We start from the raw sequence: 26017 nt of genomic DNA, 5'->3' as shown, positions 1-26017 counted from the left end.
GTTTTCTTAGAACACATTCTGTAGGTTGACCAAACATAGATTAAAGTCTGAATCTGGTTAGAGTTTTGGCTTTACCTGTGGGTTTTTTTTTTGGTTGCATCCTAAATTATCAGGGCCCAAATCATAGGCATGTAAAGAATCTTGGATGAATGTAGGAAAAGCCACAGATGTACCCAAGTCACACTCACAGGCATGTGCAGACCTTGGGTGAAGCTGGGCTAATCCAGGTGAACCCAGGAAGAGCCCGTTTTCAAAACATATGGAAATTATTAATGAAGGAACAACTAACAAACCCTATAAGTGACTTTTAAGTTATTAACACATTAATCACACAAAACAAAAGTGAAAATATATTTCTACCTCACGTTTGCTCCTCATGAATGTTAATAATGTTAACCTGATCAGCTACAGGTCTAACCTGATCAGCTACAGGTCTAATAGTACAGATCGTAAATGTTCTTCTCATTATAATATATCTCTAAATTAGCTTTTTATATATGACTCTAAGGGCCGACGACTTCTCAGGAAAAAAGAATATAATGTTTAACCAAACTAACAATTAATTTATTAAGTGCTATTAATTATGTCTTCATGAATCGCTGACTAGGAAGGAGTTTGATTAGTGCTCATTTAGGAAAGGTCATGTCCCTCTAAGGGACATACCCTTTAGGAAGGATATATTAGTAGGTTGTAAATGCAGATTATAGGACACGCAGTTACAGCAGTCTGCTCCTATAAGCATTATATATCCTGCGATTTATATCCGAGATTTTCCATCACAATAAAAGGTTAATTATTCAATATTGTATCTGCATTATAATAAGCACTAATTTCATAAATATTCATACTACTTAGAAGATCATTCTCAGCATATAAGATTGGATTAAAGTCTGATTAAGAGATAAGGATTTAACAGAAACTTTACATGGTATCAGAGCTCTAGTAATTGAACCTAGGCTCTGCTAAATTTCAGTAATCAGACTTTGTACACATCAAGCAACAATCTTCTATCTTCCACGGCTTACAAAATCAGACCCGAGGACATGTTTGATGGGAAAGAGCACTTTGAGGCCTGGAAGTTCAGAACCATGATGATTCTTGAAGAGAACAATGTAAAACAATTCATTGATGGAGCATCCAAACAACCCTTAGTTGAACCTCACAAATCTATCTGGAGCAGAGGAAATAGAAAAGCTATTCCAATAATCTTGGATGGAGTTAAAAATGATATTGTACCTATGCTTACAAAACATCAAACTGCCTTTGATATGATGAATGCATTACGAAATGCATATGAAGTAAACAATGCAACTAGGGTTCTTGCACTAAAAAGGCAACTGAATCACATTTAGATAAAGAAAGGAGAATCGATAAATTCTTATTTCCTAAGAGTTGCCGGCATTGAAGATGAACTATCAAGCATAGGAACCATCATTAGTGACACAAAATTAACACTTATGGCTATAGATGGATTGTCAGATTCATGGGAGACATTCGCACAAGGAATAAGTGCCAGAGATTAGCTTCCAGACTTTAACAGACTCAAGAATGATTGTCTTCAAGAGTAATCCAGAAGATTGAAGAAAGGAGGGAAACCAAAAGTAGAAGGTGAAGAACTTCACGTTCTTAATACAAACTCCTATAAAGGCAAGAAGAAGTATTTCAAGAAGAAAAAGGGAGATCAAAAGAATGGAAAGCCAAAGAAAGATCTATCTAAAATAAAGTGTTTCAAATGTGAAAAATTTGGACACTATAGATCTAATTGTCCTAAAAATTCCAAACAATAGGCAAATTGTACAAATGTCATTAGAGAAGAAGATACTTATGATCTTGAGAACCATGTTCTGTATTCCTCTCTATCAAATGAAATTTCAAATAAAGCATGGGTAATTGATAGTGGATCTTCTAGACATATAATAGGATACAAAGAAACCCTAGATTCTTTATCAGAGAAGGTTAACGGTGAAGTTACCATTGGTGATAACTCAGCACACTCTGTTGAAGGAATTTGAAATTGTACTTTGAAACTAAAATCAAGAAATACTATTCTTCTTAAAGGTGTACTCTATGTACCAGGGATTAAAAGAAACCTAATCTCAATTACATCACTTGAAGATGATGGACACAATGTTGCATTCGTGGATGGCAAAGTATTAACTTGGGCTAAGAACTCTTCCATTAAGAAAACAAAGTTAATTGGTCAAAGAAAGGGATATTTGTATGAATTGAATACAAAATCTAGTCAATCCATTCAAGCCCTAGTCCACAAAGCTGAAGATTTAAATGAAAGATGGCATAGAAGATTAGAGCATCTAAATTTTAAAACTTTATCAACTATGGAAAAGATGATCACTGGATTACCCAAATTAAATAAAGACCACCCTAGTATTTGCAAAGGGTGTGCTCTGGGTGAAAGCACCAAAAGTCCCTTTCATGATAGTACGAGGAAAACAAATAATGTACTAGAATTAATTATTTCAGATTTATGTGGACCTATGTTTGTTCCTTGTCTTGGAGGATTTTGGTATTATATCTTGTTCATAGATGACTTCTCTAAGAAAACATGGATTTACTATTTAAAATGCAAGGAATCGGAAGAAATCCTACAAAGATTTAAAGAATTCAAAGCATTAACTGAAAATCTTTTAGGACATAAAATTAAAACCCTTTGAACTAATAACGGAGGAGAATATACTTCAGACTTATTTAAAAGGTTTTGTAAAGAATAAGAGATTAAGAGGGAGTACACTGTTCCTTATAACTCAGAGCAAAATGGGGTAGCCGAAAGAGAGAATAGGACAATTATAGAAGCTGCTAGGGCTATGATTTTTGACCAAAACCTAGAATATTATCTTTGGGTAGAAGCCTCTTGTATTGCAGTATATATTCAAAACAGAAGTCCTCACTCCTGTCTTAAAGATAAACCCCTTGAAGAAGTATTTATTAAAGTAAAACCCAATATAAGTCATCTTAGAATTTTTGGATGTCCTGTATATATCCATGTTCGAAAAGAAAAGAGAACCAAGTTAGAACCTTCTGGGAGGAAAGGTATTTTTGTAGGGTATAGTGAAACTTCTAAAGCATATATGATTTTTATACTTGGACAGAAAACTATTGAACTTAGCAGAGATGTAATATTTGAAGAAGATCTTGCATTCAAAAGAGCCATAAGTTCTAATGAACCTTCTCCTTTATCTAGTTCTAAAAGAAATAGTGAATCTGAGTCACAGAGGGAGAACTTAGAAGAAATCGAAGATGAAATTCAAAATATGAACCTTGAAGAAAATTCAAAGAAAAGACCACTTTGGGCCATTAAAACAGTTGAAGCAACTCAAGACTTTGCTGCACCTTCCGGAATAGTCAGAGAAAGCAAAAGACCTAAAAGATTCTTTGGTTATATAGCTAACATAAGTGATTTATCCAAAACAGAGCCAACCAATCTCTCTGATGCTATTAAACATACAGCCTGGAAAGAAGCTATGACAGAAGAATACCAATCTATCATGAAAAATGATGTTTGGGAAATTGTTCCAAGACTTAAAGGAAAATCTTTTGTTTCTTCCAAGTGGATATTAAAATAAATGATGGGGACACGACCCAAGAACAGAATGGACACAACAAAAAAGAGAAATTATATTAACTGAAAAATAAGCTAGTACATTCAGTACAGAGAAAATAAACTTCAAAACATGCCCTAAGGGCTTACAATAGCATAAATGTGGAGATAATTTCTCCTTTCAGTACCTCTTCTCAAACTCCACTCCGAACTGCCTTTTACAATGCCAGGAATCTCCTTAAATAGGCCCCGGAGGGTTAAGGACTAGGAATACATTCTAGAAAGTGCTAGTAGGCATCCACCGACCAAATAGAAGGCTCCAGAAGCTGCGTTAGAAGTTGGCACAAATCTAGAAGAATCCAGAAACGGTAACCGAACTTCCGGGAGGCATAACTTTTGAACCGTAGCTCCGATTGACGAACCGTTTACATTTTCGGAAAGCTCTCGAAGTGCTCTATAGCCCTATTGACAAGCTTCGCTTGTCCCCCATTTTTCGGCCCTTTTCGAGGTCATTTAATGCCCCTAACCTGACTTTGAAGCATTCTTAGGAGGTCTCCAAAACTCGAAAAACTGCAATGACTTTCAAACCGTGGGGCCTTTTGACCTGATTCTTTTTCTGGAATGCTCTAAATCACAATTACATTCATCTGACCAATTCACACCTTCTAGTTTACCAAAATGATGGCCCAATTACATACTCCTATTTTTTTGGGATTTACTAGCACACTGATAGTGGAACTGTGAGAGTTGGAACCTTTATTTGACCCAAATGGGTGTCCAAAAATGAAAACACATGAAACAGAAACTAAGTACATTTTTTTGGGTGACACAGGATTGCCCTTATACCTTTGGATGCTCCTGCATCAATAAAGCATGTTGCTGATGGTAGTATTGAGAAGTATAAAGCTAAATTTGTAGCCAGAGGATTTTCTCAGAAAGAAGGGATTGATTATGAAGAAACCTTTGCTCCTGTTGACAGATATACCTCCATAAGAGCAGTTTTAGCAATTGCCACATCAAAGGGATGGAAGGTACATTAGATGGATGTGAAAACAACATTCCTAAATGGAAAGATTTCAAAAGAAGTATATCTGGAGCAACCTGAAGGATTTGAAACTCATGATCCTAACGCTTTTGTTTGTAGGCTCAAGAAAGCTCTCTATGGGCTTGAACAGGCTCCTAAGGCCTGCTAAGAAAGAGTTGATAAGTATCTCACCAGCTTAGGATTCTCCAAGAATGAAGTTGATCCAAATTTATATTATAAAAGAGATAAAGATGATATGGTAATTCTGATACTGTATGTTGATGATCTACTAATAACAGGTGATGATCGTTTCATAGATTAGTGCAAGAAAGATCTAACTAGAGAATTTGAGATGAAAGATTTGAGACTCTTTCATTACTTCCTAGGACTGGAAGTACGACAAAATTCGAACGGTATCATACTAAATCAAGGGAAGTATACATCAGATATTTTAAAGAAATTTGGAATGTGGAATTGCAAACCTATGTCTTCTCCAATGGAGGCTAATCTACATAAACTTAAAGAAGCAGTTGTAGAATCACCGTCCATAGATTCTACTCTCTACAGACAAATGATTGGATATCTTATGTACTTAGTAATACAAGACCAGATATTTGCTATGCAGTTAATGCCTTAAGTCAGTTTATGTGTGAACCGAAGGAGATTCACTTGGTCGCAGTTAAACACATTATGAGATACTTACGGGGCACTCTTAATCTTAGACTCAAATATGAGAAAGTTTCTTTAGACTTACATGGATTCATTGATTCAAATTGGGGTGGAGTGTTAAAGATAGGAAAAGTACTTCAGGATGCTATTTCAGTTTGGGATCAGCAATGATATCTTGGATATGTAGAAAACAGTCTTCAGTAGCACAGGAGCCGAATACATTGCAGCAGCGATGGCCTCCTGAGAAGCAGTATGGCCGAGGAAGTTACTTGTGGGATTATTTGGGCAAGCTATGAATTCCACGATTATTCATTGTGATAATTAGAGTTCCATCAAGCTTTCAGTAAATCCAGTATTCCATGACATATCCAAGCATATTGAAATTCCTGACCATTATGTATGAGATATGGTAGACAGGAATTTTGTAAAATTGGAGTACATTTGCACTGTAGATTAGACAACAGACATACTCACCAAACCTCTATCTAGAGTGAAGATAGAACACTTTAGGAGGAGACTTGGTATGGTTGAGTTGTAATCCATTTGTACTCTCTTGATTATTAATAAAATAATTTTATTTTGTCAGGCTATTGACTGTTATGGGCTCCACCATTTGTATTCATTTGTGTTCATTATTTTAAGAGGTGACAATCTTTGAAAATAGTGAACACTTGTATAAAACATTATGAGAGGTGATGATCTCTTAGATAATGTGCTAAATAGTAGAGTTCTACTGTAAGATCTAGATGAGTTCAAGATCATATTGTGATGTTTACATTGCTATGTTTGTAGGCCACAAATTGGATAAAGAAAGAATCTTAGTATTCTCGGGGTTTATCTTGTATTTTGGTAGATTTTAAACTCAGGATCTTGTTTTGATACTAGTTTCTATGAAATCACAACTTGGATAAATGAAGAGATTACTCTTCAAATTTATCCTATATAATATCATTAGTAGCAATGGTTTGTAATATCACAAGTTTAGTAATATGACTTTGTATCATGTGTTCTATGATACCATATACTAAGAAGAATCAGACAGATATAGAGTATTAATTCTTGCTTATTCATCTGTATTGGTGTTGTTAGATATAATATCTCTCTATAGGATTATCAGGTTAAGAGGGAGTGTTAATAATGTTAACCTGATCACTTGCAGGTCTGATAGTACAGACCGTAAATGTTCTTTTAAGTATAATATATCTATAAATTAGCATTTTATATATGACTCTAAGGGCCGGCGACCTCTCAGGAAACAAGATTATAATGTTTAACCAAACTAACAATCAGTTTGTTAAGTGCTATTAAATAATTTCTTCATGAATCACCGACTAGGAAGGAGTTTGATTAGTGTTCATTTAGGAAAGGTTATGGCCCTCTAAGGGACATACCCTTTAGGAAGGATATATTAGTAGGTTGTAAATGCAGATTATAGGATACACAGTTACAGCAGTCTGCTCCTATAAGCATTATATATCCTGTGATTTATATCTGAGATTTTCCATCACAATAAAAGGTCAATTATTCAGTATTGTATCTGCATTATAATAAGTACTAATTTCATAAATATTCATGCTACGTGGAAGATCATTCTCAGCATATAAGACTGGATTAAAGTCTGATTAAGAGATAAGGATTTAGCAGAAACTTTACAATGAAAAACTACATTTTTATTTATTAGTTATTTCTGCAAGTTTTCTTTGTTTTCAAACTTTGTGCTCTCATAATTGCTAAACCTCAAGGAGTGTTAGCTGCAAGGAAGATCAAGGAACTTGCATCAAGGAGAATGTTCATCTATGTTATGTTTTTGTTTTTGCTTTGTTTTTGTATTTAAAAGAATTCTTTTCTAGTTCCACAGGAGCTTTGTTGAAAATAGAGTATTAATGTTTTTTCGACAAGCAACGGCAGGCCAGGGCTATTTTACTGATTTTTTTGCGATATTTATTTATTTTAACATGTAGACATAGTTACAGTCTGAAATGACTGACAGTTTAATATATATGGACCAAGGGGCGACACCCATTTTTAACCTCTTCAGTGACATGTGGCAAGACTTAGCAGCTTTGCAGAGGCATGAATTATTTTTTGCTTTTTGATAAGTAACAAAATGAGGATAGGAGCTCCCATAGCTACTTGAAAGCTCACTTGTATGTAATTTCTGGTGAAGGAATTAAAGCATTTACCAAATATTGGTTGCCAAAGGGTGGAATGGTTGCTTATATCAAAGAGCAATATAATGTAGATAATGTAACTAAAATTATTAGATCAAAGTCTCATTGAAGATTTTTTTTTCTCAAGCCAACAATTGGGCCATCCTCAAGTACTTCAGTTGTGGCTGCCACACATCCATTTCTAATGACAATGTCCTTGAAGAAGATGACAGCCTTTTTTCACAAAAGAACAAAAGATGCGAGCTCTTTTGAAAGGACATTTTATAATAAAGGAAGGAAAGGGACAATGCAAATGAGCATATTATGTATTGTATTTATGCTAGTGGATTTCTTTTCATCCTTGTAAGATCACTATACCAATATGAAATGATATGGTGGATAAATAGGGAAATAACAGTAGATTAAAGACTGATAACATAATGAGCTCCAAGAGAGCACTAGAATGTTATCTAATGACTCCTAAATGGTCGATTTTGTTGGACTAACTGCCAACATTCCCCTTTGGGATTCATGACATGGCGTAACCGCCTCGTGTTTTATAAGTCTAGTAGTTGTATTGCGCATTGATAGGTTGACCTTTTGGTGCAACGACAACCCTGACCATTCTAACAAGTGGTATTTGAGCTTGATCACAAGTTCAAATCTCCCTGGTAATGTTGAGGGGGGATTGTTGGACTAATTGTCAATGTTCCCCTTCGTGGTTCGTGACATGGCTTGATTGCCTCCTATGTTCTATAAGTCTAGTGGTTGTATCATGCATTGAGAAGTCAATCTTTTGCTGCAATGACAACCTTAGTTTGTGTAATTATTATGATATTAAATAGTTTCTTTCTAATCTCTCTTTCGTCTTTTTCTAATGGTCTCTCTTTTGTAATGTTTCCATAAACTCTTGTTCGTTATGGAAACTTTCTTTTTCATTCTACTAGAATGTTTCTATTTCCTCTCTCCTGTTCGTTATAGAAACATTCTCCTGTATCTTGTATATATAGATCATTCACGATCTTTGTTTAATAACATATTCATTATTTTACCATAATAGTAATGTCGCCTATTGTAGAATAAGATTTAATAATTAATAATTAAAAGAAATGAATAAATTGGTAAACAATAAAAAGAATAATAAATTATAAAATAGTTGTTATTAAATATATTATAAATATAATAAGAAAGAAAATAAGAAGTGTATAATGCAAAATTATAATATTGTTTATTATTATTAATATAATTATATGTTGTGTATAACAATAACAAAATTAAATGTATAAATAATATTTAATATAATACATTATTTGTATCATACAAAGTAAATATATGTTACTATTAAATATAAACTCTTAATATATAAAATATTGAAATCATAATAAATATATACAAAACATAAACATAAAAATGTAATATTTGATTAATAATTAAGAGGCCGACTAGATTTGGATCACGACTTTATGGGGAGGCATATGAAATGCTAGAGGGGAGGTTATGAAGTATATCATGCGACAAGGAAGGATTGATAATGAAATTTATGCTCAAGACCAATCGAAAACACTATGAATGGAGTAAGTTGTATTTGACGGGACAAAACACAAGCAAACTGAATGGAATGAAACTTGATGGGAGAGAGAGTGGTAGTGTAACATACCATTTTCCTAACTATTAGAAACATTGATAAAATACAACAATTTACTTTTCTTTTCACTTTTATTTGAAAACGAAATAGACATAACGACTACTCTACAACGAAATAGACATAACGACTACTCTACAAAATCAACTGAAAAATAGCCTTACAGGTATAAAAAAATTAACTACTTCTATCTAAGTGGAAAGTAAACAACTGAATTAACTTCTTAAAGGAAAGAAAATAATTGAATTAATTGCAAAAACTAAAAGTACATAAATGTAAAAATACCTGCTATAGGAAGATGAAAATTATGTAGTACTGAATGCATTTGTCCAAGCCTTGACATTCTGGTGGAGAGGAGAAGCATTGTCAGGGGCTTAACCTCCCAACTGTGGACCCTTAGTATCCCTACACAATCTCTACCGAGAAAGGCCCTCTCTACCCTGGAATAGGTATGGGACACCCTGTCCTACCACTCAGCATCCTGGTGTTAGTGTGTTAGCTAGGCAGTAGCTAGGTCCTGGATACCTTCCTCTAACTCATGTGCTAATAGCTAGCAACCTGACCTCTAGTGATCACAGCAACAAGCATGCACTAAACGTACCTTGACCTGGGATTTATATGGACACAATGTGCCCAATCACCCACCGCTCAACTGGACAAGAAGATTTACACCATTTGATCACCATGAACTAGTTAGTTAAGATAGTTTTTCTTAAGTTTATTATGTGTTTATTTATCTCTGATTTCCTTCTCTTATCTTGCAGGTATAACTCGCTATTCTTTTGGCATAACCCAGACTCTTCATATCGACCTTGTTGGTCTTTTTCGATGAATCTCGGTGTGGTTGCATATAGCATTGATCATTCTTATTTCATCACAAATTGGAAATCTTTCTAACCGAACTAGGCTTATAATAGTCATTCAATAGTAAATCTTTAAGTTCTTATAACAATCTGCTGAACTCTATAAAGTGCCTTCCTTATCTCAAAGGCATACAAAATAAATGCCTCTGTATAAGTCTATATTGAATTTAAAATCCTTCAAACATCAAAGTTCTAAAAGCAAAATAAAAATCTTGTAGAGGCAGCATAACATACAGGCTCATGAAATGGTATTACCTTTCAAACGTACAATGAAATGGCTGATCCCTTGTTGCCATACTCTAACTATAATCATTAGGATAAACTTCATTACATTCAACCAAGAATTCAGAGCTTGTCATTTAGAAGTTCAAACGAGAAATATGAAAGGTGTTGGTTCCCAAAACTGCAGATTGGAAATCCAAGAGCCTGCCACTTCTTCGATAGGATTCTGCAATCAATTCTAGTCAATGAACGAGAATCACCTTGATTCCCTTGCACTTCAGGCTCTGTTACACCTAGGTGGGTAGACCTTCTCCTCGAACCTGATCATTTGGTTCCGAGTTTTTCTAAAGCGAATTTAAGCTTTGGAGTTCTCCATTTGGTAAGGTCCTTGAACTAGAGTGAAATGAAACTGAGTAATGGATTTGATGCTTGTTGGAAGGAAGTTATAGATTTGCCAACTTCAATAATAAAAAGACTAGTGCTTTTGCTCATTCGGGCAATAGAGTCAACTTCAGTGAAGATTTTCACGTACAACTTTATAATGTTATATGCACTTATATTGTCAACAATTAAATAATCAAGATGCGATAGACCAAATATTATGCACTCTTAAATTAGTCCAGATTGAATTTTAACTCCTCTAGTATGGAGACAAACTGGACACAGATACGGAAACAAATATATATTTCACTATATCTATGATGATCAAATTTAAAATGTTAAATGCCCATGTCCACTTATCTGACATTAAAATTGTTTACAGAATTTATAAAAATGATTATAAAGGACGAATCATCTTTAGTTTAAATCTCCATGCTATTTAGAGATAAACAAAGGACATTTTATTTTATTATTAAAATAAAATAAAAGAATTTATATTACAATTCACTTTTAAGCCCTTATTCCTCCTTACAAAAAATATATCTTTTATAAATGCTTCTTCTTTGGACTTGAATGTGTTTTTTGAATTCTTTTTGACTTGTTTCTTTTCACTTATTACTAATGGAATCATGAGGTTCCATATTAGTTACATAATCTAAAAATTTGATTGATATACTAATGTTTGCAAAAGGTTTATTAATTTGCATGTTTTTTTGGAATTAAAAAATACAATTTTAAAAAAATTGTATTGGCTCATGATGAAAAAGGCAATGAAAAAATTCAATTTTCTTCAACAAAAATACAACTATTTTTTCCAACACCTCTATTAATGCATGCATTAATTGCAACTTTATGTTTTCTACATTTGTGACAAGTGGATAAACCATTTTAAAAAAAAAAACATTTTTTTAACACCTCTATTAATGAATGCATTAATTTCAGTTTTATCTTTTCCACATTTGTGACAAGTGGATAAACTTAAAAAAAAAGACAATCACTTTTAATTGATGTTTATTTTTGTAATTTGTAAAATGTTATTCAAATATAGATATTTTAATCAAATATAGAGTTAAATATATTTTTTATTTTAGACACATTTATTATTTAAGATAGTTTATGAGGAAGAACTCGTATGAATTTAAGTGGTAGAAATTTAGTTCATACATTATTATTTGTATTATTCATATACGACATAATTAAATAAAAAATGATAATAAATAATACTTTCTTTTGAAATCTACAAATATTTATCAATTTATATATAATTCAAAATTTTAATCATGTTATTAGACTTATCCAGTCATATAAAAAAATTCACTAATCTCATATTTTCAAATGGTTGTACATTTCTCTTTAAATTTAACTTAACTGTTTCATAGAAATTTAAAATATCACTCCATTAGTGAAAATATAGGTAAAGTATCAAATTCATATTATTAAACTTAAGAATACAGTAAAAAAAATACACTGTTATCATGAAAATTAAAAATTTTGCCCTCAAATCACTGCATTTAATTGTATCATTAATACCATTTAATGTCATTGAATGAGCCTGATGTCCTTAATATCTTGATGAAATCTATTTGTTGGCATCAGTGTCACAATTTCCAGTTAAATAGAGGGGTTTATTTGCAGGTTATCTGATATACTAGTGTTGAGTTTGAGTGCATTTCAATCTGGGTCTTTTGTGTTATGATAGTTTAATCCTCTGATCTCTAGAGTTTTGTCTTTCATTTCTAACCAAACTGTAATCACAGAACATGAACTCAATGAAAACATCTATGGAAACCCTAAGGTAATTTTATCTATATCTTATATATAATTAGTTGATAAATATCTTTGGTATGATAAATGTTCTTTAGGATGTCATCTAATTTTAATTTAGCATGATACTATAATGTTTATTTATATATTCCTTTACTGCTTTAATTAATATATATCATTGCAGTTATATAATTTAATAATATACTAACTATACTCTGTAATTTAATTTAGTTTAGCACTATAATATTATATTTTTCATTACTATTTATTTGTTATATTTATTAAATTAAATACATTATATTTTAATCAAAATCTACTTCAATCAACCATAAAATCATGAAGGCAGGCGTATGCACCCCTTGTTTATATCCTATCAATCATATAAATAACAAGAGCTCTGAGAGAGCTTGAGTCCCTGCCTTTTGCAAAGAAGAGAAGGCTGATTTTTATTTTTCTGGATATAGTGGTGTTGAACTATGACTTTCGATGACATTGGATGAGGAATTTTGTAAGCAAGAAACTAGGCAGAGAGAACAAAATGCTAGAAGTTTTCAATTTCTAATTGGCTATTAGCAGATTTTAAGATTGCATAGCATTAGCACATGTAACATATGAACATGTTAAGTTAACAAAACTGTACATGTATAATGATCATATTATATGCATCATATAAGCAGTAATCAAATTTGCATTCTTTGTATAAGGGACAATAGTATCAAGGCAACAGGGTAGTATGCTATTCATGCAAAATCTAATATATTTTTTTGCCAAAGCTATTAGTTGTATATGCGCTCAGCCAGATTTCCAAAGGAGTACAACATATACTCAGTGATTATATCTACAGTGGACAGATATAGTAAGCATTTATAGACATTAAATCTGTTTGGGATGTGATCCGTATATCTGAGACCGATAGTAATCAATATTCTGACAAGCATTAAGTACATTCTTATCTTCAAATAAAACACTAATTCATGGAAAAGATCTCACAATAGATTTTGTATCACTCTAGAAAAGACCACAGGAGAACTATAGCAAAGTAGGAGCTTTCATCTGGACATCCCTGGTATCCCCAAGCAAAAACCCTTCCAGCCTCCATGTCTTCGCCAACATACTGAAAGTCAATTTGAGGAGCCAAAAGAACAAATCATGAATGGATGTCGTCACAATTTTGAAAGCTAGTGTTGTCAGAGAATGATGGAGTGGTTGATGTCTTTTCTCAAAAGGACATTTATATTATAAATAGTGACATTTGTAACATGAAGGACATGATGCACAAAATGCATAATGTTGAACACAAGGACAATGTTAACCATTGAATGTGAAGTCTTGCTGAAAGGTGCCCAAATCAGCTTCAGAGGGTAGTATAAAATTATTTTGTTGGCCAAATGTGCCGCCTCCGACAGAAAAGTTTGCCTCTAATGGAAGTGACTCTTGTGATGAACGAACACCATTCAGAGTTTTCCAAACAGAGCTAATCAGAAGCAAATGGGGCACAACTCATGTAGGGAAGGTTTGATTTTTTCAGTGCCTTTTCTCGATGCTTGAGGCACGTAAGATAAGGCATTTGGAATAAAATAGTTTTGAAAGCTTCTGGTGTTGTTCTATTAAGAGTGCCTATGGCAGTGATGAGATTTTCATAGAGCAAGCCACTATTCTTGTAGAGGAAATGTGTCTCGACTACTCTAACACAACACATTCGTGAGGCCCCTTAAGAAATCTTGGAGATTTGTCAACAGGTGCCAAAATCTTGTACATTTTCAACTTTTGAAACCCCAACTGACAGGGGGGATCGAATAGAAGAGAGCTCTTTGTGATCGACATTATCAATTGTAATGATTCTTCAGCCAAAATATCCTGATCTGAAAACACATTTCTTTATTACCTTTGTGGACCACTCTTTTAAATAGCACAAACTCTTATTGGAAATTGGAATTATGCACTACAACTGCTAATCACCTTTAGTTGATTTGTACCGTGCTATGCCAAGCAACTGTGTTAAATATTGAATATGGTAAATATGTTTAATTTTCAAATTCAAACATAGTTTTGACAAGAAACTCAGTTCAAATACGAATGAATCAAAATACAGCCGCAATCATAGTTAGCATGTTGAAGTACAGAAGACTGCTATACGCACGGGCTACATGTTTCCCACAAGGGAATCTACTCCATGTTCAAATCAGAATATAAGTTTAAAAGATGATATTGGCAAGCAACACTCGGGGCAGAAGGATTGTTTTGTTTTTCAAAGCTTTCTGCCTTTGGGGATTTTGTCAGACAGTTGCCATCCCGTCTCTGTAATTTCACATTTTTGGTACCAAACAAAAGCCATTTCGGCAACAATTAAAGATTCATCAGTCAACCCTCTGGATGAAAATTATGTAGGAAATCCGTCTATTTGAGACCGATAACCCAGAAATCGATTAAATCTGTTTCTGTAGTATTAAAGTGCTCAATAATCAAGAAATGCCATTTTTTGCAGGTTCTATCCAGGATGAAACCAGGGGTTCTTTCTAGGTTCTTTACAGTTTCAACATTTCTAATTAATTTAGGCCATCAACCATTCTCTACGCAAAGTGGTTTGAAAATGCATACAGAATAACAAAAGATAGATGTATTCTAGTAGGATTGATTTGGGCTATGGTTTTGCTATTTTGTCAATTTTTTGGGAGCTGATGCGAACGACGAGCAAGGCAGTGTTTTTGGCAGTTCTGGAGACGGGAGTGATGTTTTTTCTATCAACAAAACATATTAGCCAAACAGGTCCCCTTTTCAGAAAATCAGGCAAAAATGCAACTTACATCTGTCTATGGCTTTGATTCAAAGCGCTGCTTTCTCCACTTGTTCTTGTAGCTGAAAACAACTCCAAAAGTCTGGTTACTGATTAGCAGGAAAAAAAATTTAATGGCTAATAAATCACTGGACCTTTCTGCCTTTCTGACAATGTTGCTTGTCATGCAATAAATGCAAGCTTATCGCCTACAATTTTTTGGCACTATTTTTTACAATTAAAAAATAAAATTACCCCTGGTAAAAATCCAATCAACCAATAGTAAATTAGAATTAAAATAACAAAAAATATTTATTAAATATTGCATCTTGAAACTTTGGTCTATGTCAACTTGATAAAATTTAAAGTAATTGTGTGCCACCACCAAAAACATTAGCATGACCTTTTGGAAAAGGTCGCACCTCCTATAAACGATCTACATTTTATTTGTAATCTAAATTGCAACTTCTAATTTTTTATCATCCTGAGTCATAATATAGTCATCGGGCCTCATTATTATCAATTATTTACGACATCATTCGAATGTCTTGACCTGTGACTTGGAGAATAATCGTAAATCTGTATGTGCATTGGATATTCATCAATTTGCATCCGTTGTCCATTGCTAGTTAGTTATAAGATTTGGGAATACTTCCATATCTTATTGTCATGTCTTTCTTGGATTTCGTGGGGCACTCTTTGTGTTTCATTTTGAAGGGCCTTCTTCCATACAAGCATAATGAATTATTTTTCTCCTAACTTAGAGTTCATTGCCTTATGGTTTTTCATATTGCGTGCATTATTAGGAATTCACCAGCGTACATCAACCATATACTATGGCAAGGATTTAGAATGTTCAATCATACTTTTCTTGGATCATGTCTTCAACATCATAGCTACCGGTACTGTTGTTCAGACTATTGGGAATATTTGGACCCGCCGTTCCTTGTTGATATGAATTTACCATTATCGTTATTGATGGCATTTGTGTTGATCCATGGGGAAGGCATCTAGATTGCCCATTTGCTATTCTGGAGCCGGGACTTTCAAAGCATATCGTTAGTTGTCAATACCATCCATTCTTTCCTTTTCTTTATCAGACTACAACTACAGTCCACAAATGACTTGATGTGTGTTTCCCTTAGCCTCCATCTTCCGTTAAACATATTAGAAGCTTTGTCATATAGATTTAAACATCTGGATTTAGATCACATATGAGCAAAGTAACGTGAATTGGAATTGGATTGGAATCGGCAAGGCCAAATCGAATCGTGAATCGGCAATGAATTGGCGATGAATCGGCAAATTTGAAAAAACCCTTTAAATTTAAAGATTTTAACAATTTAAAACTTACTTCATGCACCCTTTATTGAATATAACTTAAACACACTATAACATCATCAAATAGAAGTTAAAACTTAACATACATAAACATGGAACATAAAATCCATCACATACGTAATTATGTTATCTAAAATGTAAATTGAAGGCTAGCTGAAGTAAATAGAAATCAAATGATCATAATGATTTAAATCATAGAATGTATGTAAGATGATCCATAAGACATCAAATCATAAATGTGTGTAAGAATCTAAGATGAAGATCCATGAAAGTTTGAAACATATGTCTATCAATGATTCAATATCAATATCTGTAAACAAAATATAAAAGCAAGGCTCCAGCTCAAGCCTCAGGCTCATAGTCATCATCATCCTCAACACCATCCTCAAGCTTGGCTGTAGCCTCAGCCTCAACCTTTGAGTATCCAGTCTACCTAGTAGCAAGGCATCTAATGTAGGTCCTAGAGGACTGCCGAGCCATATCTCCCGCATGTAAGATGGGCTCACAAACGTCGCTAGGCCCTATGTCTGTGCGTGCACGTGTGCGTCTACCAATGTCTGAAGAACGTGCTCTAGATGCCTCAACCTCTATATCCACCTGGTCAATCCACACACGGTCCTCCTCAGTGAAGACTGGATCCACAACCTCTGTGAGCCACTCTGATTCTGGATCAATCTCCTCCAGAATGATTGGAGAGGAGTCAGTGCCCAAAATCTGTTTGATCCTAAGACAGAGGTTGTAATGAACAAAGACAAGATCATTCAACCTCTGCACTGTCAACCCGTTTCTCCTCTTCGAGTGGATGTGCTCGAACATGGACCAACTGTGCTCACATCCAGAAGTGCTGCTTGGCTGACTCAAAATACGGATGGCAATTTTTTGAAGTTTTGGGGTTGTGGCCCCAAACATTTGCCACCATCTATCTGAAATAAGGGAAAATAAAAACAATTAGTCTCATTTACAAATTACAAATTACAAGTTAACTCTAAAATTACATAATCAACTTTAAGTTTAGAATCTAGATTCATGAATATTGAATATATTATTTAATTTTTACCTGGTTGTATTGTTTCCCGAGCATCTATGGCCATCCTGCTAGAGAAAAGTGGCCCTTCTTTATTATTGAACTTATCAAGCTCAATAATTGCAGCACTGCTATCCTCATCAGTACTCAACCTTTGGACCACTGTATATAATCTGGTGAGAACCTCTTCATCCGCCTTGAAGTCAGGACGGAAACGAAATGCTTGATTCAAAAAGTAAGCTGCTGCATGGATGGGTCTGTGCAGTTGATTCTGCCATCTCCTATCAATGATGTCCCAAATAGGGGCATACTTCTCCTGTTACTGAGCTCTAATGGCCTCCTTGGCCCTATCCATGCCCTCATTTATGTAGCCCATAGAGGGCTTCTCCCCATCAGCAGTTCGTAGGAGAGATACAAGGGGCTCAGTGGCCTACATATAAAGTAAAACAAAAATTTGAGTCAAAACTTAAATATAGAATAATTCAATAATATAACTTAAGGTAAAACTAAATCATTAAACAATTAGAATAGTAAACTGTAAAATATTAAATGTTAAATTGCAATAAATTTACCTTAAGGATTTCTCTAGCAGGTTTCCAAAAACCATCATCATCAAATATGCAATCCACCACATCTATCCCTGCAGTGGTCGTAGCATAGGAAGATGAAATCCACTCCCGCCCAACAAACATGCTCCTCAAATCATCCCTTGATGTCAACAAGGACTGCAAGGTGATGAAATTCGAGGCAAACCTCGTGATCCCTGGACGAGCTAACTCTTTGTCTCTTGTGTACTTCCTCATTGTGCTAAGGACAAATGAATGATTATAAATAAACTTGCATATGTTTTTTGCCCTTTCCACACATGACTTGACCCACTCAAGTTTGCTAATTTCCTCCAACATGAGGTCAATGCAGTGTGCCGCACAAGGGGACCAAAATATGGTGGGGTGCCTCTCCATCAAAAGTTTACCTACAACAATTTTAAGTTAATTAGAAATTCAAATTTCAAACATGTTAGAACTTAGGAAACTTAGAAATTCTAAGTTAGAATTAGAAAAAGTTCAAAATTCAAATAAATTTATTTTCAAAACTTGAAAAGTTTAAATTTTACCTGCAACAACATAACTTGCTGCATTATCTGTCACCACTTGCACCACATGTTGTTCCCCCACCTCTGCTATAACTTCCTCAATAACCTCATATAAGTATGTGGCGCTTTTTGCATGAGCAGAAGCATCAATGGATTTGAGGAACATGGTATATCCTACAAGTAACAAAACAACGAATTATAATTACTATTAGCAATCAACAAATCAAAATTTGAAATAGTCAATCACGATTCAAAATTATGTATGTAGGAAAGTAGAATGATCAATCACCTCCACAAGATAGAAGAAAATTGAGGAGTGTTCTTCCCCTCCTATCTGTCCAACCATTAGTCATGATGGTGCAACCCTTTTCGATCCACTCCTTTCGGTTGTCCTCAAGCTCATGCCTCATATCCTCAACCATTTCATCCAAGAGGTATCCACTCAACTCAGCCTCAGTTGGGGCTTTAAACCCCAGACCACAAATGGCAACTGCATCTATCATGTTCTGCCAATAAGGAGCCCTGTCACAAATAGATAATGATATTGATTAGAAATTTAGATGTCAAAAAATCAAATCGTAAAACAAGTAGATATAATTAAAGTTTTACTTTTACTTTTAACTTTAACTTTAAAGACAAGAAAGAAAAAAGAATCAATTACCTGGCTGCAATAAATGGAATGTTGCAAAAGTATCAGAATTTGCAAATCTCTTTTTTGGCAGCATCATGAATCTCCTTGTTCAAACCCATGCCCTCAAGCGTGGGTTGGGAGCCAGGAGTAGTGCAGGGCACAAAGTAACTATCCATTCTGTTTTTCCACACTCTAGGCCGCAATAGGTTGGTGTTGGACTCTGTCTCAGTATAAGACTGACTACCACTAGCACTAACACTCGCATGAGCACTAGCACTAGGATGAAAAGGAGGCCTGGAAGAACCCTCTCCAACACAACCTACAGATGCGGAAGCTGATGTAGATGCGGTTGCGGATGTGGGAGCACGGGAGCCAATACCTCTTAACCCTTCAAGTTGCATTTTCCTATTCAATTTGTCTTGTTCAATTTTTTCTAATGCCACTAAACAAGTGCGTTTTGCCTCAGCAGTTTGATGAGTGCAAACTGTGACATCATGGCTAGGTATGCTAGCAATGTGGTATTTCAATCTATAGATACCTCCCGAATTTATTTTTTCTTTGCAAAATATACATTTTGTTTAATATTTGGTTCTCTCGAGAAACTCTTCATTATATTTCCAGCATTCATCTTTTTTACCCATTGTGGAAATTGGAAAATGAAAGCAAAGGGCTGCTGCAATAAAAAAATTCATGTAAAATATCAAAGTTTGCAACTAATAAACAAAAACTACAAAACAACAAACCCTAGTTTGCAATTTAGTAGAAATTAAAAACATTAAAGATTTGGAAATGAACACTAAAAAAATTTAACAAAAAATGCATAATACACTAACATGCAAAAAAAAAAACCAGCACTTACCTCTTGCAAATGAGTTGAGGAGTGTTGATATTGACTCCTTAATGCTCCCAATGCAATTTATGGCCTCCCCAAATGGACTTCTGATCTCTTTGGTGCTCTTCCTTCTTGCCGGTTGGAAACCTATGGATTTTCTTTTCTCTTCTTCTCTCTCTCTCACTCTTCCTCTCTTCTACTCATGCTAAGCAAATAGAAGGCTCTTTAGGGTTATAACAAAGAGGAAAGACAAATTATAAAGCAGCTAAAACATGTGTTTTTTTTTAAATCCAACTTTTTATGCTTGCTGGCGCGGCCGATTTTTGGAGATACCCGATGGCGATTCTGGCGATTTTTGCCATGAATTGCCGATTTGGGCGATTCACAAGAAAAAATCGCCTTCAGCGATTTCCAAGGTTGCATGGGTACGTGGGTACGGGAACGGGAACGGGTACGGGAGCGGGTACGGGTACGCATATTTTTCAAAATAGGGGACGGGGGTACGTGTGTAAGCCTAATTTTTTCTATATAATTAATATTTAATAGAAAATATAAAAATCAAAATATCTGTCATGAGTCATGACATTGATCATTCAAAACAAGAAATTTGAAAATATAAGCCATAAGTCAAATATATATATATATATGCTATTGCTGAATGTTTAAAGTATTTTTCATAATTGGGGACGGAGGTACTTGGTTATGTCAAACTTACTTAAAAATTACACTTTTATATTTATAAAAAATCTGATTTTATGAGTCATGACAATGGTTTTTCAAAACAAGAACAGTGATAAAGTTTGCAAATGTAATGTACTGTTTTCAGTTTCAGATTTGCTATATGTTTGAAATAATAATACATGATAAATGCTTAGATGCATAACAAAGAAGGCAGACTTTAAACATGAACAAGAAGATCCTAAACCATATGACAATGACATATTGCAAATGATAAACTTTTAACTTGAACAGTGATAAAGTTTATTGTTAGTGAGTATCAAAGTTTCAAACTGATTTGGTTTTGAATTAAGTTTGATAAACAACAAGCTAATACAAAAACAAAAACCAAAAAAAAAAAATCAGAATCTTAATCAAGGTCCTTAGCTATGATGCTCTCCACCGAGTACCCGGTACGTGGGATACGTGTACCCGGTACTTGGGTACGTGGGTACGAGTACCAGGGGTGTGGGTACGAGTACCCATGCAACCTTGGCGATTTCCGATCCCAAAAAAATCGAGAGTCATGAATCTTATCGCCAAATCGGCGATTTTGGCGATTTCAAGGCGATTTTTGGAACTATGCATATGAGAGAACAGTACATGGATGTCCTGGGCACTCATGCGAAGCATGATTCTGGAACTCTTCAAAAACAAACCCAACATTGAAAATAATGATGGATTTCTCTTGACAATGTCAATGGGTAATTAAGATTAAACTTGAGACTTCAAAAGTGGCCGAGGATGTATAACTAACAAATTTGTTTTTGTTCTTGCTTGCAACGTGCTCAACTTTGGTCAGTAAGTGACTATAGTTCCTTTCAATTCCATAACACAGTGGTTCATTGGATTTCTACATGGTGAAAGTTGTTTGAATTGCCTAGATATTGGTAGTGTTGAGATTGATATTCTAAGGGTGGCAAATAATGCGAGGATGAACATTAAACAGATGTAAAGTGATGAGGAGTTTCAAAGATTTCACGATCACAATGTACTAAATATAATAGAATGAAGTTGCAACTAATATAACAAAAGGAATGGGCATAGCTTTGTTGGTTCCCAATTGCTTCTATATTTTTGAGATTTATCTGCAGATTCCAGCGGACCATACTCAGACTTATGATACTCATTCAGAATCAATCAGCATTATGGCTTCCCTTCTTTCAAGATTGACAGTAGCAGACTCTTCTCTACTTGCAGAAACTCTCTCTAATGATAAGCTTTTATGATTAGGATAATCCATCTGTCAGATTGTTTCCCACTTCAAAATTCTTAAGTTTCTCTTCTCCTAGTCAATTAGTTTGATCTCAATAATATATGCTGATTATGTCCTGTCAGTAACCAAGTGAACTCTCTATAACATCAATGACTACTTCACCAAGTCTTCAGCATTATCTCTCAAAATGGAAGCCCGGATTTTTGTGAAAAAATAGGGCTCTATTAGAAGGTACGACTTGAGAGAGAATTATCTCCTTCCTTGCATTGTTGGAGAGCTAAGCCTCCTATTACGGCTCCTTGTTGAGGATTGAACAATCAATTATCAATGACTTATGACAATCGCGAAACTTGCAATATATGAGCTTCAAAATTATGATTCAATGTTTGATGTTCGGATTTCATCCAATATTAAGTATTTACTCTTTTACATCTTTATATCTTATATTGCAATACATCTTTTCATAACTAGCATTTAAAGTACCATATCTATATATATACACACCCCCTCCTATCCCCCGCCATTGTACCTCCGCCATCTCCCCACTGTCCCCAAATTAAGGCCCTTCTATCCCCCGTCTCAGAAACTTGGCCGCCCGTTCCGCCGTCCCCCCATCCTCTAGGGTGGTGTAACTATGGTTGAGGGAAACTGATTTTAGCAAAAAAGACAGAATGGTTGGTGTGTGTGCATTCCAACTTGTGCCTTCTCTTAGCTATTGCCAAATAAGAACATCTATTGCAATGTAAACAAAAATGTAGTAGAGCAAACGAAGAGATTGTTTGATATTATTGATTGCTTGTGCATGCACATCTTCTGAAATTAAAATACTTTCACTTGCTATGAGAGATATAAATTGAGTGCTGAACAGCTACCAAACAGAAGACAACGATTGGCAAATACTTACAGCCAAATCCCAACAACTATCAAATAATCAACATAAAGTTCGTTACAAAAGTGCCAAAACATAACAAGTTAGTTTGTACGAATTACATCACCCCCCAATTTACATCACCCTCTGAAATAAAATGGCTGGCTTCCAATCAACAAAATTTTAAAAATTATACATTTTTATTTATTATCATGGGAAGATATCTTTAGTGGTGGTACTTCAGCATCTATTGAAATGGAAGAAAATGTAGTTCACCTGTGCTAAATAGCAACTATTATAAAGTTTCTGCAAATTCTGAACAATCAAATCTGATATAAAGTCTTTGTACTTTGCTGAAGATGGTCTTTATCAATACCAGACAGTATATACAGTATACTTTAACTGATGTATAGTTCTGCAACTATATAATTAATTCTGCTAGTAAGTCGAATGAGGCAGAGAATGTTAAAGGAGCAGACTTGTTTTATTCGGGTGTCCTATATCCACATTCCTATCTCTTACTTATAAGGCACCCAAGAGGTATGTCCTTAGTAAGGACATGACTCTTTCTAGGTCGGCCCTACACACAAACCAATGAGTATATTGCCGAGATCAGCATCTCAAGGATAAACAAATTAGTTAGTAAATATACTAACAATAACTATGCCATTTAGAACGTTATTAAATGCTCCAAGAAAGATGCTGATTAGATTAATACTATAAGGTACTTAATAGGCCAAATCCTTTCTAAGAATATCAATGCTTTGCTAGATGCGTACAATCTGCAGTTCAGATCAGTTAAGTCATCAGAGTTATATAGGATTAACAACTCTAAGCTTGTAGACCTCTCTAGTTCTTTGTTGTAAATGATGCGTGACAGTGATTTTATCCTGCTAGGAGGTTTTGACCATGTGAGTAATTTCCACAAGTTTCTTATGCACTTCAATATGGGTTTCAGAATTGTTCCATTTCTTCTTCTTTTGCTAACAACTTTGTCGTAGTGGCTGCCAATTCTTTTTATGTAGCGTTAATTGGTTGGGTTTGTTGATCTGATTGCACTTGGAACCAGTTATCAATCCTCCAACTCATTGCATAAATTTTTCAAGAGTCAAGGTTACTTGAGTGGTCTCCTCTAAAGCCTTTTGTTGTGCACATATCTCAAGCTACAACATGAAATAGTGGTAATGAAAATAACGTTCCATTGAATATCAAGTTGCTAGGATTTTCCCATATGAACCTCTGAAGGAATTAGGAATCCAAACTACTGATCGAGTGCTCAACATTTCCTAGGTGATCTGTCTTGGCCATCTATGGGTCAAAAATATTTAGATGAACTCCCTATGGTTCCCCATGTCAACTGACTTCCACAGTCACAATACCTCTTGTTAACTTTTATGACTAAGGGATAGTGGCACTATTTAATCCATCCAAAATATTGGGCATTATTAGCATTACATGAGCCACAGGCTTTAGACTTTGAATAAGTTGTCTTTTTAAAGTGTAGCAAAATCATTTTCCAATGTTTCTTTCAAGGACAATTTGGTGCAGAATGTGCAGGAGTGAAGGAAATGTCTTTATAGATGATTGTAGTTATTCAATATTGAGGCCATCCTTCCTATCTTTGCTGGTCCAAACATGTCTTGTGGAAGTTCTGACATATCCAACTCTAGACGCAGTGGAAGAATGTTGTGTTTCCAGCACTTAAATATTTCAAGCCTTCAAGCCTAGTTCTGACATATCCAACTCTAGATGCAGTGGAAGAATGTTGTGTTTCCAGCACTTAAATATTTCAAGGCTTCAAGCGTTTCTTTAATATCTTGAGCCTTATTTCTAGTAGGAGTTTGTGCTGGAGGTGCTATAGGAAGAATCAATACCCTGGCTATGTTGAATTCTTCTTCCATTTACATTCTTCTCTAAGCATGTCTTCTTAACATGCTGTGTCATCTTCTCAATGCTTTCTTTTATTGTAGAAGTTTGGGGGTATTCATGTCCTCAACATTAGAACACTACGCTCCCAGAGAGTTCCACTGAGCAATGGAAGGCCATGAAGGATGGTCAAAAGAGAATATCAAGCCCACAGCTCCTTATCAAGTATGAGTCACTGTCTATTCTATTGGTATTAAGAGCAAATAAAGATATATTTTAATCGTGTAGTTTTTGGTATGCAATCTAAATTCTTCTGCAAAAGCTTCTTGCAAATTCTCCTACACATTTTGGTTGTCCATGTCAATCTTTGTGTACTAGTCAAATGCGACACCTTTGCGAGTGGCTAGGAATAACTATAGCCAATATGCTTTGTGGTCATGTGCGTGTTCTGCCCAAATGTTGTCATACCTCTTGCAATGCCTTATTGGATCTTGACATCTGTTTTTTATAGACTTGGTAGTTTCAGCCTCTGTAGACTGAAACTTGTTTGGGATGTTGAATTAGTAGTCATTGATGTCAAAGTATGTAGAAAATAATATAGAGCATACCTTATTTGATAGAGGCTTCTGTTTGTATTCATCCACATTTGACAAGATTTTGCTGTTTGAAAGAGTCTAATGTTTGTATTGTATGCAACAACATTGATTAGTTGATAATAACTCTGTCTGAGTGAAATATATATCTCACATGTCTGAAACATGATTCCATAAACATTGAATTGAATGAATGATGCTTGTGCAAATACAGTCCGACAATTCTGGACTGAGAATGTCGATGGGATACTTGTTTGTCATCACAATGGTTCTGAGCGACATGATTATTTGTGCAATCTTAGCAAAAACACAGAAGTTTGAATGGAACAATCATTTCAGAATAAGTATCAAAGAACAGTCATCAATTTCCATGGAAGGTGTATATAAAATGATTTATCTTTGTTGCCATCCACTTTATCGGGAATTGCAGAGTATAACACCAGTGTTTACCGCATAGGTTAATTAAGAAATGCACACAGATAATGAACACGAACAGCAGAACTCCTTAGATTACTCGCATATGCTAGAACATTACATTATGCTTGATAAGATAAGATGATAGAAGATGAGATACAATGATCCTAGATGGGATATAAATACTATCCGCCTAACCTTCCCGAAGGAGTCTGTCGGCCACAAACATTATGTCCACTACAAACTATTTATCCGTCCGCTACAAAATACAAAAACACTGACGACAATCACCCCGTTGGCTACAAATATACCGACAACAATCACCCCGTCGGCTATAGAAACACCGACGACAATCACCCCGTCGGCTACAGAAACATC

The 26017-nt window shown here is 34.7% G+C and overlaps 2 protein-coding genes across 3 annotated transcripts in view; one reads left to right on the top strand and one right to left on the bottom strand.

Moving 5' to 3' along the window:
- Positions 1-26017, top strand: part of LOC149540032 (uncharacterized) — a 115437-nt gene that overhangs the window by 55607 nt on the left and 33813 nt on the right. The window lies entirely within an intron of this gene.
- LOC149540033 (uncharacterized) lies at positions 17591-18462 on the bottom strand. The gene is made up of 2 exons (XM_089799427.1): positions 17982-18462; positions 17591-17839 (listed from the first exon to the last, which is right to left on the bottom strand). The coding sequence occupies exons 1-2, from the start codon at positions 18369-18371 to the stop codon at positions 17729-17731; spliced, it is 501 nt and encodes a 166-aa protein (XP_089655553.1). The 5' UTR covers positions 18372-18462; the 3' UTR covers positions 17591-17728.

Source organism: Cupressus sempervirens, chromosome 9 (genome assembly GCF_028749045.1).
Source record: "Cupressus sempervirens isolate cs-2001-9-10 chromosome 9, ASM2874904v1, whole genome shotgun sequence".
Classification (NCBI taxonomy): Eukaryota; Viridiplantae; Streptophyta; class Pinopsida; order Cupressales; family Cupressaceae; genus Cupressus; species Cupressus sempervirens.
The sequence above is the reverse complement of the archived record's forward strand: the minus strand, read 5'-3'. Positions and strand labels throughout refer to the sequence as shown.

Excerpts from the sequence above, each read along its gene's own strand:
- LOC149540033 (XM_089799427.1), bottom strand. The coding sequence starts at position 18,371 with ATGGAGAGGCACCCCACCATATTTTGGTCCCCTTGTGCGGCACACTGC. Across the intron at positions 17,840-17,981 it reads CTGCTAGAGAAATCCTTAAG|GCCACTGAGCCCCTTGTATC; the intron begins GTAAATTTATTG and ends CTTTATATGTAG.